Source organism: Halichoerus grypus, chromosome 1 (assembly GCF_964656455.1).
Source record: "Halichoerus grypus chromosome 1, mHalGry1.hap1.1, whole genome shotgun sequence".
NCBI classification, from domain to species: domain Eukaryota; kingdom Metazoa; phylum Chordata; class Mammalia; order Carnivora; family Phocidae; genus Halichoerus; species Halichoerus grypus.
This window is the reverse complement of record NC_135712.1, coordinates 207,688,712-207,708,595: the sequence shown is the minus strand read 5'-3', so window position 1 is coordinate 207,708,595 and position 19,884 is coordinate 207,688,712. Positions and strand designations below refer to the sequence as shown.

Sequence of the window (19,884 nt, the reverse complement as noted above, 5' to 3'; positions counted from 1 at the left end):
TGGACCCTTCCTTGTGGTCCCACTTTGGGTCTCATTTATTTATTTTATTTTTTATTTATTTATTTTTAAAGATTTTATTTATTTATTTAATTGACACAGAGAGAGAGAGCGTGAGGGGGAACACAAGTAGGGGGAGTGGGAGAGGGAGAAGCAGGCTTCCCGCTGAGCAGGGAGCCCGATGCGGGGCTCAATCCCAGGACCCCAGGATCATGACCTGAGCCGAAGGCAGTCGCTTAACCGACTGAGCCACCCAGGCGCCCCTGGGTCTCATTTATATACCAGCTGTCCCCAGACCGTCAGGGAGAGAAGAAGGGCTGTAATGTTGTCTGGAGTCCCAGTGTCCACTTGAAGAAAAAAGGTTAACAGCCCCATCCATCCACCAATTTCCTTTGATTTCTCAACAGTCTTGAATCAGGTATTGTGATTCTCATTTTGCAGATGAGTAGACTGAGTCACAAGTTAAGGCACATCATTAAGGTCACACAATTAGGCATTAAACTGGGGTTCAAGCTGAAGTCCCAACTGGCTTCTGAGCCTTAGCTCTTACATGCTCTGCTGGGCTTCATGGAGAGAAGGTTCTGTTCTCCCCACAGGGCTTCCAGGCCTTCACCAGAGGCTGGAAGGCCTTCCAGAGGGCTGGTAGCTGGGCACATAATGTGCCCCCACCCCGCTGCTCCTCTCTGAGGTTCCGATTCATGTCACCCACACAGGCCCAGGGCCCTTCTGGGGCTACACACCACTTGGAGTGGTCTTCTGTGGCACTGAAGGCTGGTCCAACTGGCCCAGGGAAAGCTATCTGGGTCACGTCCAGCACATGCTGGACCCTGGAGCAGTTAGAGGGTAGGATGCCGTGAGAGTTTTGCCAGAATTGGACCTGCAGGTTACTGCCAAGGGCTTCTGCCAACCAGCCAGAGTACAGGTCTGTGGAGGATGGAAAAAGGGCATGGACAGGGTCAGGGTCGCTGCCAGGGCCCCTTCCCCTTTCTGAGCTCAGTTTCCTCAGTTGTCAATTCCTGGAAACACAGGGAATGACAAAAACTAATAGCCCTTACCAAATGCTTTACATGCATCATTTCATTCATAGCAATCCTTTAAAGTAGATATCGGTGTCCCCATTTCTCAGATGGGTTAAACTGAGGCTCTGGTTGAATCACACATCACATAGCCAGAAACTAATATGTGAACCCAAGTCTGTTATCTACCTCTCATTTGCTTGTGGCTCTCAAAAAGTCCTAGTCCTTATTCCTGACCTGCCCTTAGCCATGGACATGCCAGGCACCCCCCCTGCAGAAAAAGAGCTTTGCAACCCTCCATCTGACTCACCATCTCCAAATTTTCCAAATTTGGCAAAGCTCTGGAATGTGTCCCCTGCCTTGGATGTGAGTGTTACACTGCTGTTCCAAGGGCCATGGAGAACATGGTGGCCCTTGACCGCATCCTCCAGGTAGGGGATTTTCTGAGCGAAGGCCACGTCTAGCTTGTGGTCATACACTAGGGGGTAGGTGTAGGTCAGCTGTCTGCCTGGAGGGCAAGGGTGGAGAAAATGAAGGACTGTTCCACATTCTGGCCTGGGAATCAGGGATTCACTTTGCCTCCCTGTCCACACTCACCAATCTTCCAGAACTGAGTGAGGGGAAAAGACACACAGAGCAGGGTCTGCCCATAGGTTTGGGCATTAAAAGGCCAGCTGTATGCAGTGGAGGAGGCGGGTGGAGGGAACCGTGGAACACTGTGGACCAGCCAGAAGCCCCCTTCTTGGTCCAGGAGCAGCACACCTGAACCAGAAGACAGGGATCAGAAGGACTGCTCAAGGCATCCCAACAAGCACGTATGCCACCAGGAACACCCTCCATTTGCCAGGGGCCTGGAGAAGGTGTGGACAGTGTTGACACCACTGCTGAGCTCAGTTTCTGCAGCTGTCAATTCTCATAGTCAAGAAGAAAAACAATATTAGTATAATGAGGAAGCAGATGTCCAGAGTCTGACAGAGCACCCCCCCCCCCACCCCATCCCTGGGCAGGGCAGGGGTTAGCTGGGGAAAATGCATAGAAAACCAGAGCCCTTCCCCAGCCCCAATCTGGGACTCACCCTTTGTGTGCCCCCGGCTGGACCAGTCCTGAGCCCCAGTGGGTTTAGGTGGCTGGTCATTGTATAGCAGGAAGGCGAGCTGGGGGGAGATGGATGGGGCAACTTTAAATTTCCCTCCAGGCTGGGCCCTAGAGTCTCATCCCAGGTTCAGCCCAGGCGCCCCTTCACCTGGCTGGCGTTCTGGTACAGCGGCAGCAGGCTGCGGCCCACGGCCCCCGCCGAGCTGTTGATGGACCCCGCGCCGTCGCGCCAGCCCCCTGAGTCCTTATCCATGTACTTGTATCGCAGTCCGCTCTGCGCCGCTTTCCCGGGCCCGCTCTGGGCTGGCAGCTTGTAGACGACAAACCTTGAAGTTGAGGAATGGGAGAAATGGAGGGAGGGGAAGAGAGGGAACCCCAGGCTTCACCCAGTTGCGGTGCACCCCCCAGGCCAACCCAGGGGGATGGTCGGCACCTGCGCACTCACCAGTCCACAGGTTGCCCCGAGTCCCCGTAGCAGGTCAGGGTCCTTACTGGGACCCACAGCAGCGCGGCCAGGAGCATCGGGCTCAGCGTGGCCATGGCGCTTGGGTCCAGGAATCTGTGTTGGGGCCCGGGTCGCCAGGTCACGAGCTGGGCCGGGCCGGTCCCTAGTCGACTTTCACTTCCCCAGACAGGCGTGGGAACCCCAGCCGGAACCTCACGAGGATGGAAACTGCCCGCGAGACAGAGAAGCTTAAATTTGGAAAGTCAGTTCGGGGCCCTCTGGGGGCGGGGCTTCCCTTCTGACCGTCACTCCCCTCGGGCACCTCCACGCGCTTCCGGCGGACTCAACTCTTGATATACTCCACCCACCCGTCCGGCTCAGGCCACGCCTCCTATGACCCTTCTCCCGCCTCCGACTCCTTTCCTGGCCAATCATAGCTCACATCCCTCCGCTAGGCCCCGCCTCCGTCTCTTTCTACTGTGGCTAGTCTCAAACCGCTCTCTTCCGTTAGCACCCCGCTGCTCCGGCTCCTGGGTCAAACGCAGATTTGGATTTTTTCCTTTCCTGTCTTACAACCTGAGGTCTAACTCTTGTGAACTTTGCTCTTTTAAGGGGCGCTTGTGCTCCTGATCCTCCCCCTTTTTATTCCACATGTTTTCCTGGGGCCCCCTGAGGTAGCTATTCAAGGGAATATTTTGGATCGGGTCACGGTGGAGGGTGATGGGGCCAGGCTGAGGGCTGGGGACCGAGGGAGACGGTCCCAGTGAATGTACCTGGGGTTCAAGGCAGGAGACAAGGACGATTTAGGCTAATCTGGGGGTGTGACCGGGAGGGGCGGCAAAGCCTCCAGTGCCAAGAGGGGTCACTGAAGTTTACATGAGGGTGTGAAGGTGTGTATGGCCCCCCAAACTCACCCCTGAGAGTAAACTTCCTCTCATCTTCCAGCAGCCAAAACCCACAAAGTCAGGCCAACGCTGAACCTTTATCTGGGAGGGGCATTGGTACAGGACCCATAACCATTCACAGCAGATCCAGCCACTATGCAGAGCTTCATTAGTCAAGGTGTGAAGCCCCCTTCTAGGCCCAGGGTCTTTGGGAAGCCTCACCCCACAACCACTCCCACTGCCCAGGGCCTCTTGTAAGCTGGTCTGAGGGTCCAGCTCTCTGAGGGTCTATCTCTCTGTCCGAAATGTCTGAGTGTCCAACTGAGTCCATTTATTTGGAGGTCTCTGTCTTGCTGTATCTGTGTAGCTCTGTTGCTGAGGACGTGTGGGAGCTTGGGTTGGAGGCTCCCCCAGTCTGTCTATGGGCCAGTCCTTGATCTTTGGGTGGATCTGTGGGGCCGCGAATCCAGGAGAGGGCCCGTCCGAGGGAAAAACCACCCTGTGTGGATCTGCTCTTGTTCCATCCCCAATCCCCAGGAAGGGTCCAAGTGTTGGGGCAGGGCTCAAAGATGACGCTTCATGTGCAGGGCCAGGTGATCGGAGCGTGAAAAAGCGCGCGGGCAGAGCTGGCAGCGGAAGGGGCGCTGTCCAGTGTGCTTCCGGTAGTGGCGGGTCAGTTCGTCCGAGCGCGCGAACCTCCAGCCACAGCCGTCCCACGTGCAGGCGTAGGGCTTCTCCCCTGGGGGATGGGTGGGGGATGAGGAAGCCTTGAGCGCCACTATCCGCCCCACCCCTCCCCGGTCTGCCTCTGCATCTATCTGCACCTATCTGGTCGCACTCCTTTGCTCAGCCTTGGTCCGTACTGGGGTGAGGCAAGTACGGAGGCGCCCCAGCACGCAAAATGTAGGGAGGCGCTCAACTCTCAGGGGAAGGCCCTGATTCTGCACCCACGTCCTGCCTCTGCGACCTCAACCCCTCTGTACCTGCATTTGGCGCCAAACCCATTCTCATTTCCTGGACCCAAGTCGTGTCCCCTACCCCACTGGCTTCATTTACTGTTCCCTATTACCCTGCCCCGGAGTCCTAAAGCCATCCCCACCTTCGTCCTTTGGCTTGGCTCCCTGTGTTCCAGCCCCTCCCTGGGGACCCTCCAGCTGCTGCCTAATTCTGCCCGCCCCCCCCCGCCCCCCCCGGCCTTGACCCTTGGGCCTCGAAATCCAGGCCCAGTCCCCGGTGATTGTTCTCTCCCCAGGCTACTCCTGGCCTCTCCCCCTGCGTCTCTGCACAGGAAGGTACACATGGCCCTGTGGGGACTCCTAAATTCAGGCTTCACCCTTCCTCCTCCCCCCAGCCTCTATTCCACAGCCCCGCCCCGTCTTAGGATCCCTGGGACCCAGCTTTCTTCCCCTATGCCCATCCTCCTTTCTATTCCCTCTATCCTCCTGGACCTGCCTCGGCTTCTGGGCTCCGGAAACTGACTCTGGCCCTGCCTCTCCTCCTGAGTGCGGCCACGCCCCCTACAGTCTGGCTCCGCCTCCCCGGCAAGCAACCCACGCTTTATACTCCTGGCGGCTAACTCCGCTCTCCGTTGGCCCCGCACCTGAACCCTCTGTCTTTGACCCCGCCCCTGGCATTCCAAGCTTGTCCCCTCTCCGCAGTCCCTCCTCTAGCCCGCCCCCTTTGTCACTTGCCAGGCTTTCTGCTCTTTAGCCCTTCCCCTGCCCAGGTCTTACCCGTCTCTTCCCTGAGACGCTCCTCAGGTTCCCCAGGTTGTCTCAGTGCCCCCACCCGGCTCCTGGGGTCCCAGGCCGGCTCCCAGCTCCCTCTGCCCTGCCCGTGGCTCCGAAATTCTGCTTTAGCTCCGCCACTTGCTCGGGTTTTCCAGCTCCCCAGCCATTCTCTGGTCCTGAGGCCCATCCTCCAGCCCCGCGCCCCGCTCCCTCACCTGTGTGCGTGCGCAGATGAGCCTTTAGGTGCGAGCTCTTGGTGTAGCTCTTCCCACAGCCCGGGTGCGTGCATGTGTGCGCCGCCTGCCTCTTGCGCGCCCACGATCGCCGGCTGCGTTTGGATGGCGCCGCGTCCGCGATCCCTCCTGGGTCTCCTGCGGTCCCTCGGAGTCCGGCACCCGCCGTCCCGGGTCCCAGACAACTCAAGAAAGAGGGGGGTGATGGGCCGGGCGCAGGCGCCGGGAGCCCGCGGAAGAGCTGGAAGTGCCCTTGGTACTGCGGCACCGGGTACAGCGCTGGGTACCCGGACAGCAGCCCGTAGGGGGCGCCTGGCGCCGTGGGCACTGAAAGCCCGGTCCTCGAGAAGTAGCTGCCGGAGGAGCCCGCACCTGGCCCGGGGTACACCGGCTGCAGCGGCAGTGCCTTGGGCTCGGGGGCTGGGCCCAGGGCTGAGCCCGCGAAGGCGTCCGGGGCCGGGGCTCTTGGGGCCGGGCGTGCCCAGCCCGGGTGCTCCTCGGGACCCAAGAGCCCAGCCACCAGCCCCGGGCCGCCCACATACGGGCTGGGAGTCTCGGGTGGCGGCGGCGGCAGCAGCGGCGGCGGCGGGAATTGCACCCCGGAGCACTCGCCTGGCGCCAAAGCGCAGGTTTGGGGCGCGCCGCCCGGCTCTGGGCACGAGAAATTGGTGAGAAGGAGATCCAGATCCCAGGCAGTGGCCGAGTCCCTCTCGCCGTCTTCGTCCTCCCTGGGCGCGTCCTGCAACTCCGGCCTCACGTGGAGGGGCAGCCCGGTGGGATCAGGGGGACCCGGACCCAAGTCCTGCACCTCCTCAGAGCGCCACCACTGGGGAGGGACCCGGTAGCGTGAGGCTTCCGTGGACACCAGGGTACCCTGCCCAGAGATGGAAGGGGCTGGATGCCCTGATGGGGGCAGGCTGGCCAGAGGCTCTGGAAAGGGGTCTTGGTTGCTTGTCTGTCATGTCAGTCTGTCCCCCTCCCTTACACTGCACACTCCCTCCAGCCCCCCCAAGTCCGGGGACAGAGGTCGATGGGTCTGGCTGGAGACCCAAGATAAGACTGACATTATCTGGAGCCACACTCAGGCATGGGGGAAGGGGGGGCAGAGCTAGGCATGGAAGGCTGGGTGGGGGGCAGCCTTGCCTCAGTTTCCCCCAGGCTCTCCCTCTCCTTCCCTGTCCCCCCAAAAATTAATTCCCAAGATTAAATTCCTGCATTTGCTGTTTCCCCTGATATCTAGGGTTGTCTTACTGTGGACTGCTGCAGTGTTCAGCTTCAAACCTCAGGTTCTTTTTTCTTTTCTTTCTTTCCTTTCCTTTCCTTTTTTTTTTTCCCCCAAAGTAAGCTCTATGCCCAACATGGGGCTGGAACTCATGACCCTGAGATCAAGAGTTGCATGTTCTACCTACTGAGCCAGCCAGGTGCCCCTCCAAGCCTCAGTCTTATATGACAAGAATAGGTCCTTAGACCAAGTTCAGACTCCTACCCTGGACTGAGGACCCCCAGCCTTGGGTAAGATGCAGAGCAAGATGCAGACTAGACACCCCCCCCCCAAGCTCTCACCACAGCCCAGGACCCCAGCCAGCCCACCTACACCCCACCTGGCCCCACCTTGAGAAAGTCCTCCTGTGTGTCCAGGAAGGGGCCCAGGGTGGTCAGCGTGCTGATGGAGGGCAAGGCGGTCTCAGCTGCAGCCATGGCCGGCTGGTGCCCACCCTGGGCCTCAGGCCTCCTCTCCCTCCGTGGCCTCGTGGGCTCTGAGACACCAATGGCCCCTTGGAGGGCTCCTCTCTGCCCTCAGCTGATTGGCTGCAGCCCCTGATAAGAGGCAGGCAAGGCGGGGGTCACTGTTTCTGGGGAAGAGACCTCATCTCAGCCTGTTTAAGGGCTGGGCCTTAAGGACTGACCCCATATATAAAGCCAAGTCAGAGGTTCAGGGGCTGGGGGCTCAGAGGTTGAGGGTTCAGGTGTTGGGTAAAGCGAGGCACTGAGTCCCCACAAAAGGATAGACTTGGTGCCCTACTCTTAGTTATCTTCCTGTAGAAGGGGTAACAGACAGAATGGGGATCCCGAGAAGGGGCTTTGAGACACCCTTTCCTGTGACCGGGTCCCTGTAGCTCTCCCCCTCCCCAATAAACAGCAGCGACCGTGCTGATGGCGGGACTTGGCATGAAGTCCCTGCCAAGCCAAGCATTATCAGACACCCCAGATGTTGGAGCCTGCTATCAGGTGGGGGCCCAGAACAGCCGAAGCTCTGTTCCTGATGAGTGGGAGGGTTGGGGGCTGGGGCTTCATGTTGGGTTGGTTTGAAATTGCCTGGATTGTGAGTTCCCAGGGCCTGAGCCCAGTGCCAGGAGGAGCCCCTCCCAATCGGCCACCTGCTGTCGACCATGGACCCTCTGGGGGGTGCTGCGTGGAGTTGGGCTGTGTGTGTGGGGGATGCTGCTGTGACCACAGTTGCTCCGGTGTGATGGGGCCGGGGCGGGGGAAGTGACCCCCTCTGCAGGGTGAAATGGGACGGTCGGATCAGGCCACAGGAAGTACCTGAGAATGTGCAGGAGACCCTCAGCAGCCCCTGCTCTAGGCCTGGCTGCTCTCTGATCGCTGCCCCACATGGGGGGGGTGGGATCCAAGCTTCTACACCGGGCGCCTGCACTGTTGTGCCCTGGGAACCCGGGTGGACGCTACGGACACGTCATAGACACCTAGTTCACGGTCATATCCACGCACAGTCGGCAGTTACATAGCGACACAGATTCCTGGCCCCTCAGTCACACAGACCATATAGTCCCTGCACACGGAACTGTGCGTCTGCCTATCATGTAGGCCCTGTACAGACACCCAATTCCCAGGCACAAAAACACAGCTATACACTGCACTGGTTACACAGTGATGTAGTCACACGATCTCTCAGACACAGAATTCATAATCACACAGACAGGTACCGCCACAATCACACACTGTTCCAGAAACACATGGGAACACACAACCACTCACAAACCCACGATGCTGTAGTAATGCACACACCTATACATCACACACAACCATTCATGGCACCGTAGAAAACCTACCACCTTACATATTCAGGCCCCCGGTCACTGTCACAGTTTGTAAGTGCTCACACAATTGCACAGCTACCCCCCAACCATAGGGGGCGCGGCCAGTCAAAGACAACCCTGCCAACGTGGAATCTCACACTCTGATAGTGAAAAGTGCACAACCCTGCCCAGATGTAGACACATTACCACAGACCCACAATCAGAGCTGGTGCATCACAAACGCATCGCACAAAAAGGCAAAATATTATCACGTGCCACAAAGGGAGGGGGGAAGCAAGTAATATAAAAGCCAGCTCAATGCACCCACTAAGATGGCCATGTAGAGAGAAATTGGAACCCCGTAAACTGCTGGTGGGAATGGAAAATGCAGCTACTGTGGAAAAGTCTGATGATTCTTCCAAAAGTTAAGCAATCCAAAAGTTGGACAAGAGTTACCATATGACCCAGCAATTCCACTCCTAGGTATATATCCCAAAGAATTGAAAACAGGTAGTCAGGATGTCTAGAACTAATGATGTAATGTATGGGGATTAACATAACAATAAAAAAAAAAAAAAAAAAAAAGAAAACAGGTAGTCAGGGACGCCTGGGTGGCTCAGTTGGTTAAGCGTCTGCCTTTGGCTCGGGTCATGATCTGTGGGTCCTGGGATGGAGCCCCGCATCGGGCTCCTCACTCAGCGGGGAGCCTGCTTCTCCCTCTGCCTCACTCTCCTGGCTTGTGCTCTCTCTGATAAATAAATAGATAAAATCTTAAAAAAAAACCAAAACAGACATAAAGATTAGTGGCTGCCAGGGGCAGGGGGAGGAGGAATGGGGAGTGACTGCTAATGGGTACAAGGTCTCCTTTTGGGGTGATGGAAATGTTCTGGAATTAGATAGAGGTGGTGGTTGCACAACATCGTGAATGTGCTACATGCCAGTGAATTTTTCACTTTAAAATGGTTCATTTATGGAGGCACCTGGTTGGCTCAGTTGTTAAGTGTCTGCCTTTGGCTTGGGTCATGATTCCAGGGTCCTGGGCTCAAGCCCCACATCGGGCTCCCTGCTCAGCGGGAGGCCTGCTTCTCCCTCCCCCACTCCCCCTGCTTGTGTTCCCTTTCTTGCTGTCTCTCTCTGTCAAATAAATAAATAAAATCTTTTAAAAAAATGCTTCATTTATGTTATGTGAATTTTGCCTCAATAAAATAAAATGGCTGGAATTAGTGGGTTCCTGGAGAAGAAATCAGAGTCTCTCTTGGGGAGAGATCTCCTTGGTTTGGGATGAGGCACTAAACAGGCCTGTGTGGCTCTAAAACGGGAGGCAAGAAGGGGGGGGGGGATTTGGCTGGACACATTTGTCCCCTAGGAGCCTGTGGCCAGGAGGGATGATGGACTTCCCAGTGTGACAAGGCCTGAAACTCAGTTTGGGTTTCCTGGTGTGGATAATGACATCACCCTCTGACACCCACACCAGCTTCAGGGTAGGGAGCTTTGGGAAAGGAAGGGGTGGGGGAGAGAGGCCACTGGCTGCAGGAGAAGGGAGGTGACCGGAAGAATGAGAGCCATGCAGAATCAGGGACATCTCAGGGTGGTGATGGAATCCCTACTGTGTGAGGAGGAGGGCTCAAACTGTTTTATATGGATGTTAAGGGCAAGAAGGACCCAGAAAGTGGGAGGGTCTAGGGACACCCAGGCTCCAGGCACTTGGGGACAGGCAGGCCAGTGGTCACATTCAGAACACAATCCCACTGTTACTCCCAGCACACTCATTCAGAGATGGTATGTGAGGTAGAACATGTTATACACACAATTAGCTAGAATGTTGATGTGGGAAGATGTGTTCCTGGTGGGCAGGGAGGGGCCTGGCCTGGGAACCAGCCTCTGCACTTGGCCTATGGTAACCTTGAGCAAGATCATTCTGCTTTCTGGGCCTTACTTTCCCCACCTGGGAAAAGGCCATGTCATGCTAGATATGTGCCTTTTAGATACAGCGATGGTCAAGCACAGTGCACCCAAATTCAAACGCACATCACACAAATGCTCATCAAAGTGACCTAAGTGAGCATAGCCACTCACTCAGGCATATACTCATATCACACTCACAGTCCTGTCCAAGTGCACACAGACCAAATCACACTGACACATGGAGGTAGACAACCACACAGACATACACATAAATATCCAGTCATGTTGTCACAAAAATAATAGCCACACCTAGAGAGAAAACCATCACAACACAGAATCACACATACAGACACACGATCGCACGGAATACCATTACACAAGCTTCCCACCCTGGCGCAAAGACATTCAGGCGCACAGCCACAGCCAGTTACAATGGTACACAACCGCCCACAGACAATCGCCCCCACAACGTCGTAGGCACACCCACATACAGATACATAGTCAGTCCCGCACAATCACAGACCTAGGTGCAAGAAGCAACAGCGCACGGAAATCACTACAAGTCACACACACCGTCGCTCAGGGCTACATGTGCTTCCTGGGACGGACTAGCAGCTAGGCTGGGCTGAGATCGCCCACTGGAGCCCCCCTCTCCCCCTGCTCCCCACAGCAGCCATTAGAGGAGACATCAAGGTCTGCCCTCCAGGCTCCCAGGACTCATTTTTCTTGTGCCTCAGTTTCCTCATTTAACTCCAGAATTCCTCCGGACACGGCCCCTGCAACTGACCAATCAAGCGTGGGCCAAGCCCCCTCCTAGGGCCAATCAGGACAGGAACACAGCTGGCCAATTGGCTTGGCGCACTCACCTTCCGCCCCTTTCCTGTTCTGCTTCTTAAAGCCTCGAACATGCCTTGGCCTGGGCTCTCACGTCTCCACAGGCAAGGCTGCCGTGGCCCTTTTAAAAGGCAGAGCCGAGGAGGAGCCGGGTCTTAGCACACACCAATGAGAAGCCCCATTCGGCATCCGCCCCTCCCACCCCCTCCAGAGGTCAAAAGATTTTGCCAGTCTTACTGTGGACTGTACGGTGAGCCGGGAGGCGCCAGGTAAGCACCCGCGAGAGGGGCGAGAGGGGTGAGTGGCGCCAGGGCCCGGGCCTGCCGGTGGGAGCCACTCCGCTCTGACGCCCCTGCTCCTCCAGGTTGGCCGTGGTTGCTCCGCTTGCCGGCCCGCTGCCCAGATGGCCCTGAGAAGGGTCTCCGAGCGGCTGTTGAGCCGTGGACCAGGCCTGAGCTTCCTGCGCGGGTGGGGCTCGGCGGCGGCGCAGACTGGTCAGTGCCGGGTCGGGGGCAGGGTGGGGAGGGTGGAACTGGAGGCTTGGGGGACTTTTCCGGAGTGACTTTTCCGTCCTGTGTTTGCAGAAAAGGGCGGGAAGACACAGAACCGAGCGACTAAGTGTAAGGACCCCTCCTTGCGCCGGGCGTCTGCGGCCCTTGTCCAACTGTCTGCCCAGGGTGGGCTCTGTCCCAGAATCCGCGGGCTGCCCTGGAGGGGAGGCAGGGCGTGGCCAGGGCCAGAGGCTTCCCGGAGAAATGCCGTCTTGCCGGTGCTCTTTACTGCCCACATCCACCAGGAGCCAGTTGGGAGTGGCGGAGTGGGGCTGAGGATTCCAGGAGAGGAGGGTGCGGTGGTCGGGTGGGCTGGGCCGAGTCAAGCCCCCTCCCACTCTCTGCTCTCTGTCCCAGCCTCGCGTCCTGAATTTGACTGGAGAGACCCGCTGGTGCTGGAGGAGCAGCTGACAGCGGATGAGATCCTCATCAGGGACACCTTCCGCACCTATTGCCAGGAGCGCCTCATGCCCCGAATCCTGCTGGCCAATCGCAACGAAGGTGCTCCGGCGGGCGGGTGGGCACCCTCCACTGTGCACACCAGCTCTCCCTGCTTTAGCTGGGTCCCGGGCCCCTTCTGTCCCTGAGATGGGGGCTCCAGTGGGCTAGGGCTGGGCCTGAGTTTGGGCATCCGTCTTTTCCAGTTTTTCACCGGGAGATCATCTCAGAAATGGGGGAGCTTGGTGTGCTGGGCCCCACCATCAAAGGTAGGGACAGATTTATCTCCACACTCTGCAGTCCCCACTGTGTCCTGGAAAGCCCCTTCTTATCCCTGAGCCTGAGTTTCCCAGTCTGCAAAGCGAGGCTGTTAGTTATCCCTCCATCTGAAAGTGGCTGTGAGGAAAAATGAATAAACCTTCAAACTAGGGCCAGCTTGGTGCCCCCTCCTTGGGCACCCCTATATAGCTCTGTCTCTTGGGCCCCAGGAATCACACTGGTTCCAGCTGGGCAGGACTTTGTCTCCCATTGCCCTGTCTTCCCTCCCCCTCCCCCCCGACCAGGGTATGGCTGTGCTGGAGTCTCATCTGTGGCCTATGGGCTCCTAGCCCGAGAGCTGGAGCGGGTGGATAGTGGCTACAGGTCAGCAATGAGTGTCCAGTCTTCCCTTGTCATGCACCCCATCTACGCCTATGGCAGCAAGGAGCAGCAGCAGAAGTACCTGCCCCGGCTGGGTGAGCAGTTGCCTGTAGAGCCTGGGGAAGGAAGACCGCCGCAGTGGTCTGGAACTTAGGAATGGGACTGTCCCCAGAGCCTGCCTTCTGTCCCTACCTCAAGGATAGCCCCAATGGCCACCCAAATCCCCTGCCAGACTGTGGGCCTCACCCCTACCTCTGATCCTGACTGACCCCTCCTAGGTCTCTCTTGACTCTGCCCCCTTCTTACCACCATCATCTCCCTCCTGATTTGCTGTGTTCCCCCATCCCAGCCCAAAGTTTAAAGTCTTAATTTCTTGACTGGGTCCACAAGGCCCCCCATGAGTAGGCAGGCCTCTGCTGACCGTTCCACCTCATCTCTGGCCATTCTCTTGACTGCTCATCCTCAGCCAGACTCAGCTACTTGGCGTTCTCCAAATGTACCACTGTGCCTTTGCACATCTGTACCCTCACTGGAACCACTCTTCTCCACCCTTCCTCCTCCTGCTTAACTCCTTTTCACTGCCTTCAAGACAGATTATCTCTTTCCTGACTCCTGTGGGGCCCCTCCCCATCATGGCATTGTTACTGTGGCCCGGGGGAGGAGTGTCCCTGCACACCACCACCACCTGAGAGTGCCATGGGGACAGAGTTGGGTCTGCCTTTGGCCTGGCTTGATGGGGAGGCTGACAATTTTCATTTGAGGAGATGAGTGGGGGACAGGCAGACTTGTGACCCTGTCTTGTCCCTGCAGCCAAGGGGGAGCTCCTGGGCTGCTTTGGGCTCACAGAGCCCAACCATGGGAGTGACCCTGGCAGCATGGAGACCAGAGCCCGCCACAACCCATCCAACAGGAGCTACACCCTCAATGGGACCAAGACCTGGTGAGGGGTCTGGGTGTCCCGGGTAGGTGGGCAGGGGCAGGAGGGAGGCGGCCAGACCCTCACTGCCTGTCCCTCCCCCCAGGATCACCAATTCACCTGTGGCCGACCTGTTTGTAGTATGGGCTCGGTGTGAAGACAGCTGCATTCGGGGCTTCCTGCTGGAGAAGGGGATGCGGGGCCTCTCAGCCCCCAAGATTGAGGGCAAGTTCTCCCTGCGGGCCTCGTCCACAGGCATGATCGTCATGGACAGTGTGGAGGTGCCGGAGGAGAATGTGCTGCCTGATGTGTCTGGTCTGGCGGTGAGCAGCGGCCACCTTGGGAACTGGTATCAGGTCACCTGCTGGTTCAACTTCCTTGGGCAGGCCCCACGCTGGGGACGCAGTCCTGTGCTTGTGGAGCCCACACACAAGTGATTCTGAGAGCTTCTGCCTGGCTCACTGATGTTTGGAAATTGCCCCTTTGGGGTGACTATTTTGCTTATACTGGCTCTGCCGAGGACACATACAGGCCTGAACCAGTTTAATCCTTTGATACATGTGCATCTTTCTGTCTCCTTACATCATCCCCTAGATCTGGGCATCCAACTCAGATCCTGGGCTGGGTAGAATTGTGTGTGCATGAGCTTTGGTGCCAGGACCTTGTGTGATTGAAATGGCTGCCCTGAATCCCTCTGTTTATAGTGACTGCACGTCTGGGGAGGGGGCTTCCCCCAACGTAAGTTCGTTCTGCCCAGGGCCTCTCAGCTCCTGGGTGGGGCTGAGGCCTCTCTCTTGACCCTACAGGGGCCCTTCGGCTGCCTGAACAATGCCCGGTTTGGCATCGCCTGGGGCGTGCTCGGAGCCGCTGAATTCTGTTTGCACACGGCCCGGCAGTACACCCTGGATAGGTGTGTGGGGCTGCCATGAGATCTCTTGGGAGGTGTGGGGGGGGCACGGGCTCCATCCCTTACCCTACCAGTGACTCCTCCTCCCCTGCCTACCAGACTTAAGTCCCCACTCGGTGAAATGGCCAGGGAAGTCCTTGAGCAGTGAGGGGCTGACTGCTTGGTGACATTGGTGATACTGAGCAGTGACAGGGCGAGGGTGAACTCAGTGAGGACTGAGGCAGCCTGGGAAGGCTTCCTGGACTGGGGGGCGGTGAACATGTCCACACTTACCCTGAACTTGCCCACTTAGGATCCAGTTTGGCGCCCCACTGGCCAGGAACCAGCTGATTCAGAAGAAGCTGGCAGACATGCTCACTGAGATCACGCTGGGCCTTCACGCTTGCCTGCAGCTTGGCCGCTTGAAGGATCAAGACAAGTAGGGGCTGTGTGTTGGGGGAGCAGGGGGTAGGCAGCAAGGAGGGGACCCTGTGCCCCTCCTGGACGTGGTGGTGGCTGGTCCTGGGGAGAAAGGTCTTTCGTGCCTGGTGGCCCCTTGGGGACCTGTCCCTTCTTTCCTTCTTGGCCTTGATGGGACAGGACTGCCTGCCTATCCCTTACTGGGAGCTCAGTGTCTGCTGCTGTGACTATAACTTGGGGAATTTTCTCCCCTGGCTGGGTTTGCCCAGGGCTTAGGGATGCCTGGGGTCAGCTGTGATCCCATACTTGTGTGACGTGTCTGTGCCACTCCCAGGGCCACTCCGGAAATGGTCTCCCTGCTGAAGAGGAATAACTGTGGGAAGGCCCTGGATATCGCCCGCCAGGCCCGAGACATACTAGGGGGGAATGGGATTTCTGATGAGTATCACGTGATCCGGCATGCCATGAACCTGGAGGCTGTGAACACCTATGAAGGTAGGGGCTGGGTCTCTGGGGGGAGGAGTGTCACAGTGGCCTCACTGTCTAGAGAAGAAGGGTGGGGACAGCACGCCTGAGTCCTGCACCCAGCTGTCATCACTAGCAGTGTGACCTGGGGCAAGTCCCACCCGTGTTCTTCATCTGGAGTGGCTCACAGAGGGACTGGGGAAGTGAAATGCTCTCAGTCCTTTCCCCCATGGTGATTGGGAGGAGGGGTGCTCCCCAGATTGCTTTACTATCTCCTCGGGCATCCCTGGAGTGGGGCACAATGCCTAGTGAGCTGGTGGGTGCCAGGGAGCAAAAGTGCAGCTACACACAGGAATCACCACTCCATTTTATGTTAAGAGAAAAAAGATAAATCATTGTCAGGCTGTCGTGTCTGCACCTGGCGACTGGTTGTAACTTGCATGGGGCCCAAAACCCCTTTCCTCACGGGAAAACAGACATGGAAAAAGACAATTAAAAAGAAAAAAAAGTACAATCTTGTGTGAGCCAGGCAGAAATAGGGAGAGATGTAAAGGGGTACAAGTGCTCATCTTGGGGAGAAAGTGGGACCATGTTAGGCCTGAAGGGAAGTGTAGCAACCTGGGCAGAGACAGTGAAATAGCTTCTGTGTGCTATTCTGGATGGGACATTCCAGAAACAGCAAGAGGGAGGGTTGGGGTTGGGGGGATCCTACTGGTGTGGGAATGACCCTGAGGACAAGCAGAGGGGGGCTTTCAGGGAGTTTTATGCAGGGGAGGGATGGGGTCAGATTTGCACTTTGGGAAGTAAACATAATTATTTTGCTCCATAAAAGGGAGGTAGTAATCTCGTCCACCCCGTTAAACTGAGGAAGAGCAAAGGAGAGCACTGAGGCTTGTAAAATGTTACCCAGACTTGAGAGTGAGATGTGGGGTGGCGGCTTTAGGATGGGAGAGATCAGCTGGGACAAGCAATTTATCTGATGTTTGCTTTCCCATCCCTTCTGTAGGTAAGAAAGGGCCTGACATATCTCCACAGAGCTCATCAGCTTTCTCAACCTCTGTGGGAAAGAAGCGTGAACGGGTTGAAAATCAAACGTTTAACCAACTGTGCAGGGTTGGGTGGGGTGAATCTGCCAAGTGTGGGGAGCACCAAAGCTGGGCCCATTGCCAGGGCTGGACTTGAAGTTTTGGGTCGAGCACAAGGATTCTAGGGCTTTTTTTTTTTTTTTTTTTTTTGCCAAGATGCATTACAGAACTGTGAAAAACAATTTTCTCGGCATGGCCCAAATGGTGGCCTCTTAGCCTTCTCTTGGTGGCTGTCACCAAGAGGGGACTCTCTCCCGGTAGCTCTCAGCGTTCGTCATCTTTGTGGGCCTGTTCTTCTTCCAAAGTAGTAGCCTAGGGGGAGGAGGGACATGAAGATTGACTTTAAAGGGAGGTTGTGAGCTGTTCAGACTCCAAACCAACTCTGTATTTATCTTGTCCAGGCACTCATGACATTCATGCTCTGATCCTTGGAAGGGCAATCACAGGGATCCAGGCGTTCACGGCCAGCAAGTGAACATACTTCACCCGGGAGCCCAGATGGTCTCAAGCTCCTTCCCAGGGAAATGCTGTGCTCTGAGCTTACTCAGGGAGGTGGCAGATGGAGCCAATTTTTATAGTGGGAAGTGAGAGACACTGATTCTTAATTATCAAAATTTTCCCTTTGAAGTCATTCAAATGTGTTCCTTAAAAAGGAGATGGGACTCTCTGTACCAAGTTTTTCAACCCACTTTTAACCGTGGACGGGGATGGATTCCACTTATCTTGGAACAGAAGCTTCTCTTGACAGGGGAGCAGGAAGAGGGAAGGAGAGTGACATGGAAGCAACCTCTGGTGTCTGACTGAGCAAATCCCCCACACACCAAGAGTTCACTGTGTGCCCTCTGACCCTCCCATCTTGAGGGTAAGTGCCTTACGCTGGATGTTGGAGCAGAATGAGAGTGAAAGAGAGAATAATAAAGTCTGCATGTCTGACCCCAAGGTGTGGGCCACATTTAATTGTAACCACCCACAAAGTCATTTTAGTCACAGGAAAAATGTGGAGACTGTGAGGTGACTGGATATGTGGTAGGTATTTCTCCCTTAAGTAGTGTGGCCTGTGTCAGAGTCTTGGGCTCTGCTGTAATAACCCTGGATAGGCACTGACCGGGGCTTAGGGCTGTAGACACTGTCCTTTCTGTCCTGTCACCACAGAGCTGACCACACAGTGGTGGGAAATAACAACTGTCTAGCTTCTCAGCTCAGACACACCGCCTCAGAGGGAGCCTGGGGCCACAGGGGAGGTGGCAGGAGCATCAAGGGTTTTGCAGTGAGAGTGGGCCCTGTGGGGTTTAGGGCTGGGCACGGTGCTAACATCCTTGGTTTGTGTTGACATTTACTTTCGTCTTAGCCTTCCTCAGGTGGCACCCACATGCATGCATTTAGTCATACCTCAGGCTGGAGGCACAGGTCTTTGTACACTGTCTCCACAGTGTGGCACACTTGTTTGAGCTCTGTTTCCAAATTGCTGATCTTTGTCATTTTCTGGGTGAACTCTTGGAGCTTGTCCTGAATGATCTTGTTATGGTGATTATAAATCTGATACATCCTCTCCTCTAGCTTTTCTGTCAGGTCTGAAACCTTTTAAAAAATAGAGCATGTTTTTAGAAAATCAAACGAGGCATCATAAGACATTTGTTTTAAGTGGCTTGCTAAGATTTCTGCAATTTATTTTATTTTATTTATTTATTTTTAAAGATTTTATTTATTTATTTGACAGACAGAGACACAGCGAGAGAGGGAACACAAGCAGGGGGAGTGAGAGAGGGAGAAGCAGGCTTCCCGCCAAGCAGGGAGCCCGATGCGGGGCTCGATCCCAGGACCCTGGGATCATGACCTGAGCCGAAGGCAGACGCTTAACGACTGAGCCACCCAGGTGCCCCTGCAATTTATTTTATAAAAATGGTAAAAACAATTCCAGTGACTGGAAGTGAAATTGCCTATATATTGATTTTATTTTTTTTTTAAAAGATTTTATTTATTTATTTGACAGAGACAGAGATAGTGAGAGAGGGAACACAAGCAGGGGGAGTGGGAGGAGAAGCAGGCTTCCCGCGGAGCAGGGAGCCAGATGCGGGGCTCGATCCCAGGACCCCAGGACCCTAATGGCTGAGCCAACCAGGTGCCCCTTGATTTTTTTTTTTTAAAGGAAGATACAAAATTATGTATATAGTACAGGCTCAGACAGGTTAGGAAGAAAATATGCAATGGAAACCGGAAGAAAACATGTGACAAAGTAGCCTCTGGGTAGTGAGATCATAGGAATGTTTTCTATTTTTTCTGCTATGTTATACTCTTCTACTTTCTAAGTTTTCTCTGATGTACCAGGTGTGTACTGGTAGGGATGGGAGGAGGGAGAAGGGAAAAAAGTCAGCCTGTCATTGAAAGATGCATAATATGTGTCCCATATGTGACCAACAAGCTGTCCCACTCATAGGATTCATTATGCATTCTGAAGAAACATCCAGGACAATCATTAATGTTGGACCTGAACATAATATCTGGCTTTGTTAGTAGACACTTTAAGGCCCCGCCATGTCAAGGGAACCTTACCCTCCCATCACGAACCATTCCACTTTTTTTTTTTGGAAAGATTTTTGTTTTTAAGTAATTACTACACCCCACGTGAGGCTCAAGCTCACAACCCTGAGATCAAGAGTTGCATGCTCTACCGACTGAGTCAGCCGGGTGCCCCACAAACCAATTTCTGGAGGACAAATGGGTGTGACAATGCAGGCTGTGCCTCAGCCCCTACTCCCATGGCCATCAGCCCTGGCATGAAATAAAAGGGGTGGGCTGCGGGTGCAGATGGACCCTTGTTCCTCATCCTGGCTCTTTCATTTGGGCAAATTATTTCCAAACCTTACTTTACCATCTATAAAACGGGTCTGATCTCTTGGCAGGACTGTTGTAAGGGGGAAATGAGGTACTACTTGCAGCTTGCTGAGCAACAGGCCTAGAGCCTCAAAGACACTCAGCAGCAGCTCATTCCCTTCCTTTTTCACCCTTTACATAGGACTCCTTCCCCCTGACCCCTGGGGCTTTGCAGTGTGTGGGAGAATCTGTCACCTTGATCTTGAGGCTGTCCCTGAAGTTGGTCATGAGCGCGTGGTCCTTCTGTCTGCTCTCATTGATGTTTTCAATCAGCTCCTGGGCCCTCTTCTTCAGGATGTCGATGCTTGACTCCAGAGAGGAAAAGTAGGATACTGACTTCCCTTCTAGCATCATCAGCCGGCGGTTGGCACTGGAGGTGGCGATAGAGGGGCTAGAAACCTGACTTCTGAAAGTACAGGAGACTGAGGTCAACACC

General features: G+C 55.5%; 4 protein-coding genes across 6 annotated transcripts; 1 reads left to right on the top strand and 3 right to left on the bottom strand.

The window, feature by feature from the left end:
- Window positions 1-69: 69 nt before the first annotated feature.
- On the bottom strand, window positions 70-2,913 carry DNASE2 (deoxyribonuclease 2, lysosomal). Of its 3 annotated transcripts, XM_036110826.2 has the most exons (6): window positions 2,554-2,908; window positions 2,257-2,434; window positions 2,089-2,167; window positions 1,611-1,775; window positions 1,324-1,521; window positions 70-921 (listed from the first exon to the last, which is right to left on the bottom strand). In XM_036110826.2, the coding sequence occupies exons 1-6, from the start codon at window positions 2,646-2,648 to the stop codon at window positions 563-565; spliced, it is 1,074 nt and encodes a 357-aa protein (XP_035966719.1). In that variant the 5' UTR covers window positions 2,649-2,908; the 3' UTR covers window positions 70-562. The 3 variants fall into 3 exon arrangements, with proteins under 3 accessions (XP_035966719.1, XP_035966721.1, XP_035966720.1); XM_036110828.2 differs by lacking the exon at window positions 1,324-1,521 and having other exon boundaries at window positions 2,554-2,913; XM_036110827.2 differs by lacking the exon at window positions 1,611-1,775 and having other exon boundaries at window positions 2,554-2,910.
- A 603-nt stretch (window positions 2,914-3,516) lies between these two features.
- Window positions 3,517-7,147, bottom strand: KLF1 (KLF transcription factor 1). The gene is made up of 3 exons (XM_036110825.2): window positions 7,012-7,147; window positions 5,383-6,226; window positions 3,517-4,176 (listed from the first exon to the last, which is right to left on the bottom strand). Exons 1-3 carry the CDS (start codon window positions 7,096-7,098, stop codon window positions 4,001-4,003), a joined length of 1,107 nt encoding a protein of 368 aa, XP_035966718.1. The 5' UTR covers window positions 7,099-7,147; the 3' UTR covers window positions 3,517-4,000.
- A 4,197-nt stretch (window positions 7,148-11,344) lies between these two features.
- GCDH (glutaryl-CoA dehydrogenase) lies at window positions 11,345-17,510 on the top strand. Its single transcript, XM_036110824.2, has 12 exons — window positions 11,345-11,446; window positions 11,542-11,671; window positions 11,762-11,797; window positions 12,086-12,229; window positions 12,373-12,435; window positions 12,730-12,900; window positions 13,616-13,745; window positions 13,828-14,044; window positions 14,528-14,631; window positions 14,921-15,046; window positions 15,362-15,522; window positions 16,979-17,510. The coding sequence occupies exons 2-12, from the start codon at window positions 11,581-11,583 to the stop codon at window positions 17,050-17,052; spliced, it is 1,317 nt and encodes a 438-aa protein (XP_035966717.1). The 5' UTR covers window positions 11,345-11,446; window positions 11,542-11,580; the 3' UTR covers window positions 17,053-17,510.
- On the bottom strand, window positions 16,746-19,883 carry SYCE2 (synaptonemal complex central element protein 2). Its single transcript, XM_036110834.2, has 3 exons — window positions 19,644-19,883; window positions 17,967-18,155; window positions 16,746-16,889 (listed from the first exon to the last, which is right to left on the bottom strand). The coding sequence occupies exons 1-3, from the start codon at window positions 19,800-19,802 to the stop codon at window positions 16,842-16,844; spliced, it is 396 nt and encodes a 131-aa protein (XP_035966727.2). The 5' UTR covers window positions 19,803-19,883; the 3' UTR covers window positions 16,746-16,841.
- Window position 19,884: the final 1 nt, after the last annotated feature.

Coding starts and splice junctions, on each gene's coding strand:
- GCDH (XM_036110824.2), top strand. CDS start 11,581: ATGGCCCTGAGAAGGGTCTCCGAGCGGCTGTTGAGCCGTGGACCAGGC. Junction 12,436..12,729: donor GCTGGGCCCCACCATCAAAG/GTAGGGACAGAT, acceptor CCCCCCGACCAG/GGTATGGCTGTGCTGGAGTC. Junction 15,047..15,361: donor CGCTTGAAGGATCAAGACAA/GTAGGGGCTGTG, acceptor TGCCACTCCCAG/GGCCACTCCGGAAATGGTCT.
- KLF1 (XM_036110825.2), bottom strand. CDS start 7,098: ATGGCTGCAGCTGAGACCGCCTTGCCCTCCATCAGCACGCTGACCACC. Junction 6,227..7,011: donor CACAGGAGGACTTTCTCAAG/GTGGGGCCAGGT, acceptor GTCCCTCCCCAG/TGGTGGCGCTCTGAGGAGGT. Junction 4,177..5,382: donor TCATCTGCGCACGCACACAG/GTGAGGGAGCGG, acceptor CCCATCCCCCAG/GGGAGAAGCCCTACGCCTGC.
- SYCE2 (XM_036110834.2), bottom strand. CDS start 19,802: ATGATGCTAGAAGGGAAGTCAGTATCCTACTTTTCCTCTCTGGAGTCA. Junction 18,156..19,643: donor GGGACAGCCTCAAGATCAAG/GTGACAGATTCT, acceptor ATTTTTTAAAAG/GTTTCAGACCTGACAGAAAA. Junction 16,890..17,966: donor ACCTGTGCCTCCAGCCTGAG/GTATGACTAAAT, acceptor TCCTCCCCCTAG/GCTACTACTTTGGAAGAAGA.
- DNASE2 (XM_036110826.2), bottom strand. CDS start 2,648: ATGGCCACGCTGAGCCCGATGCTCCTGGCCGCGCTGCTGTGGGTCCCA. Junction 2,168..2,256: donor TGTACCAGAACGCCAGCCAG/GTGAAGGGGCGC, acceptor ATCTCCCCCCAG/CTCGCCTTCCTGCTATACAA. Junction 1,522..1,610: donor CACTCAGTTCTGGAAGATTG/GTGAGTGTGGAC, acceptor CTTGCCCTCCAG/GCAGACAGCTGACCTACACC.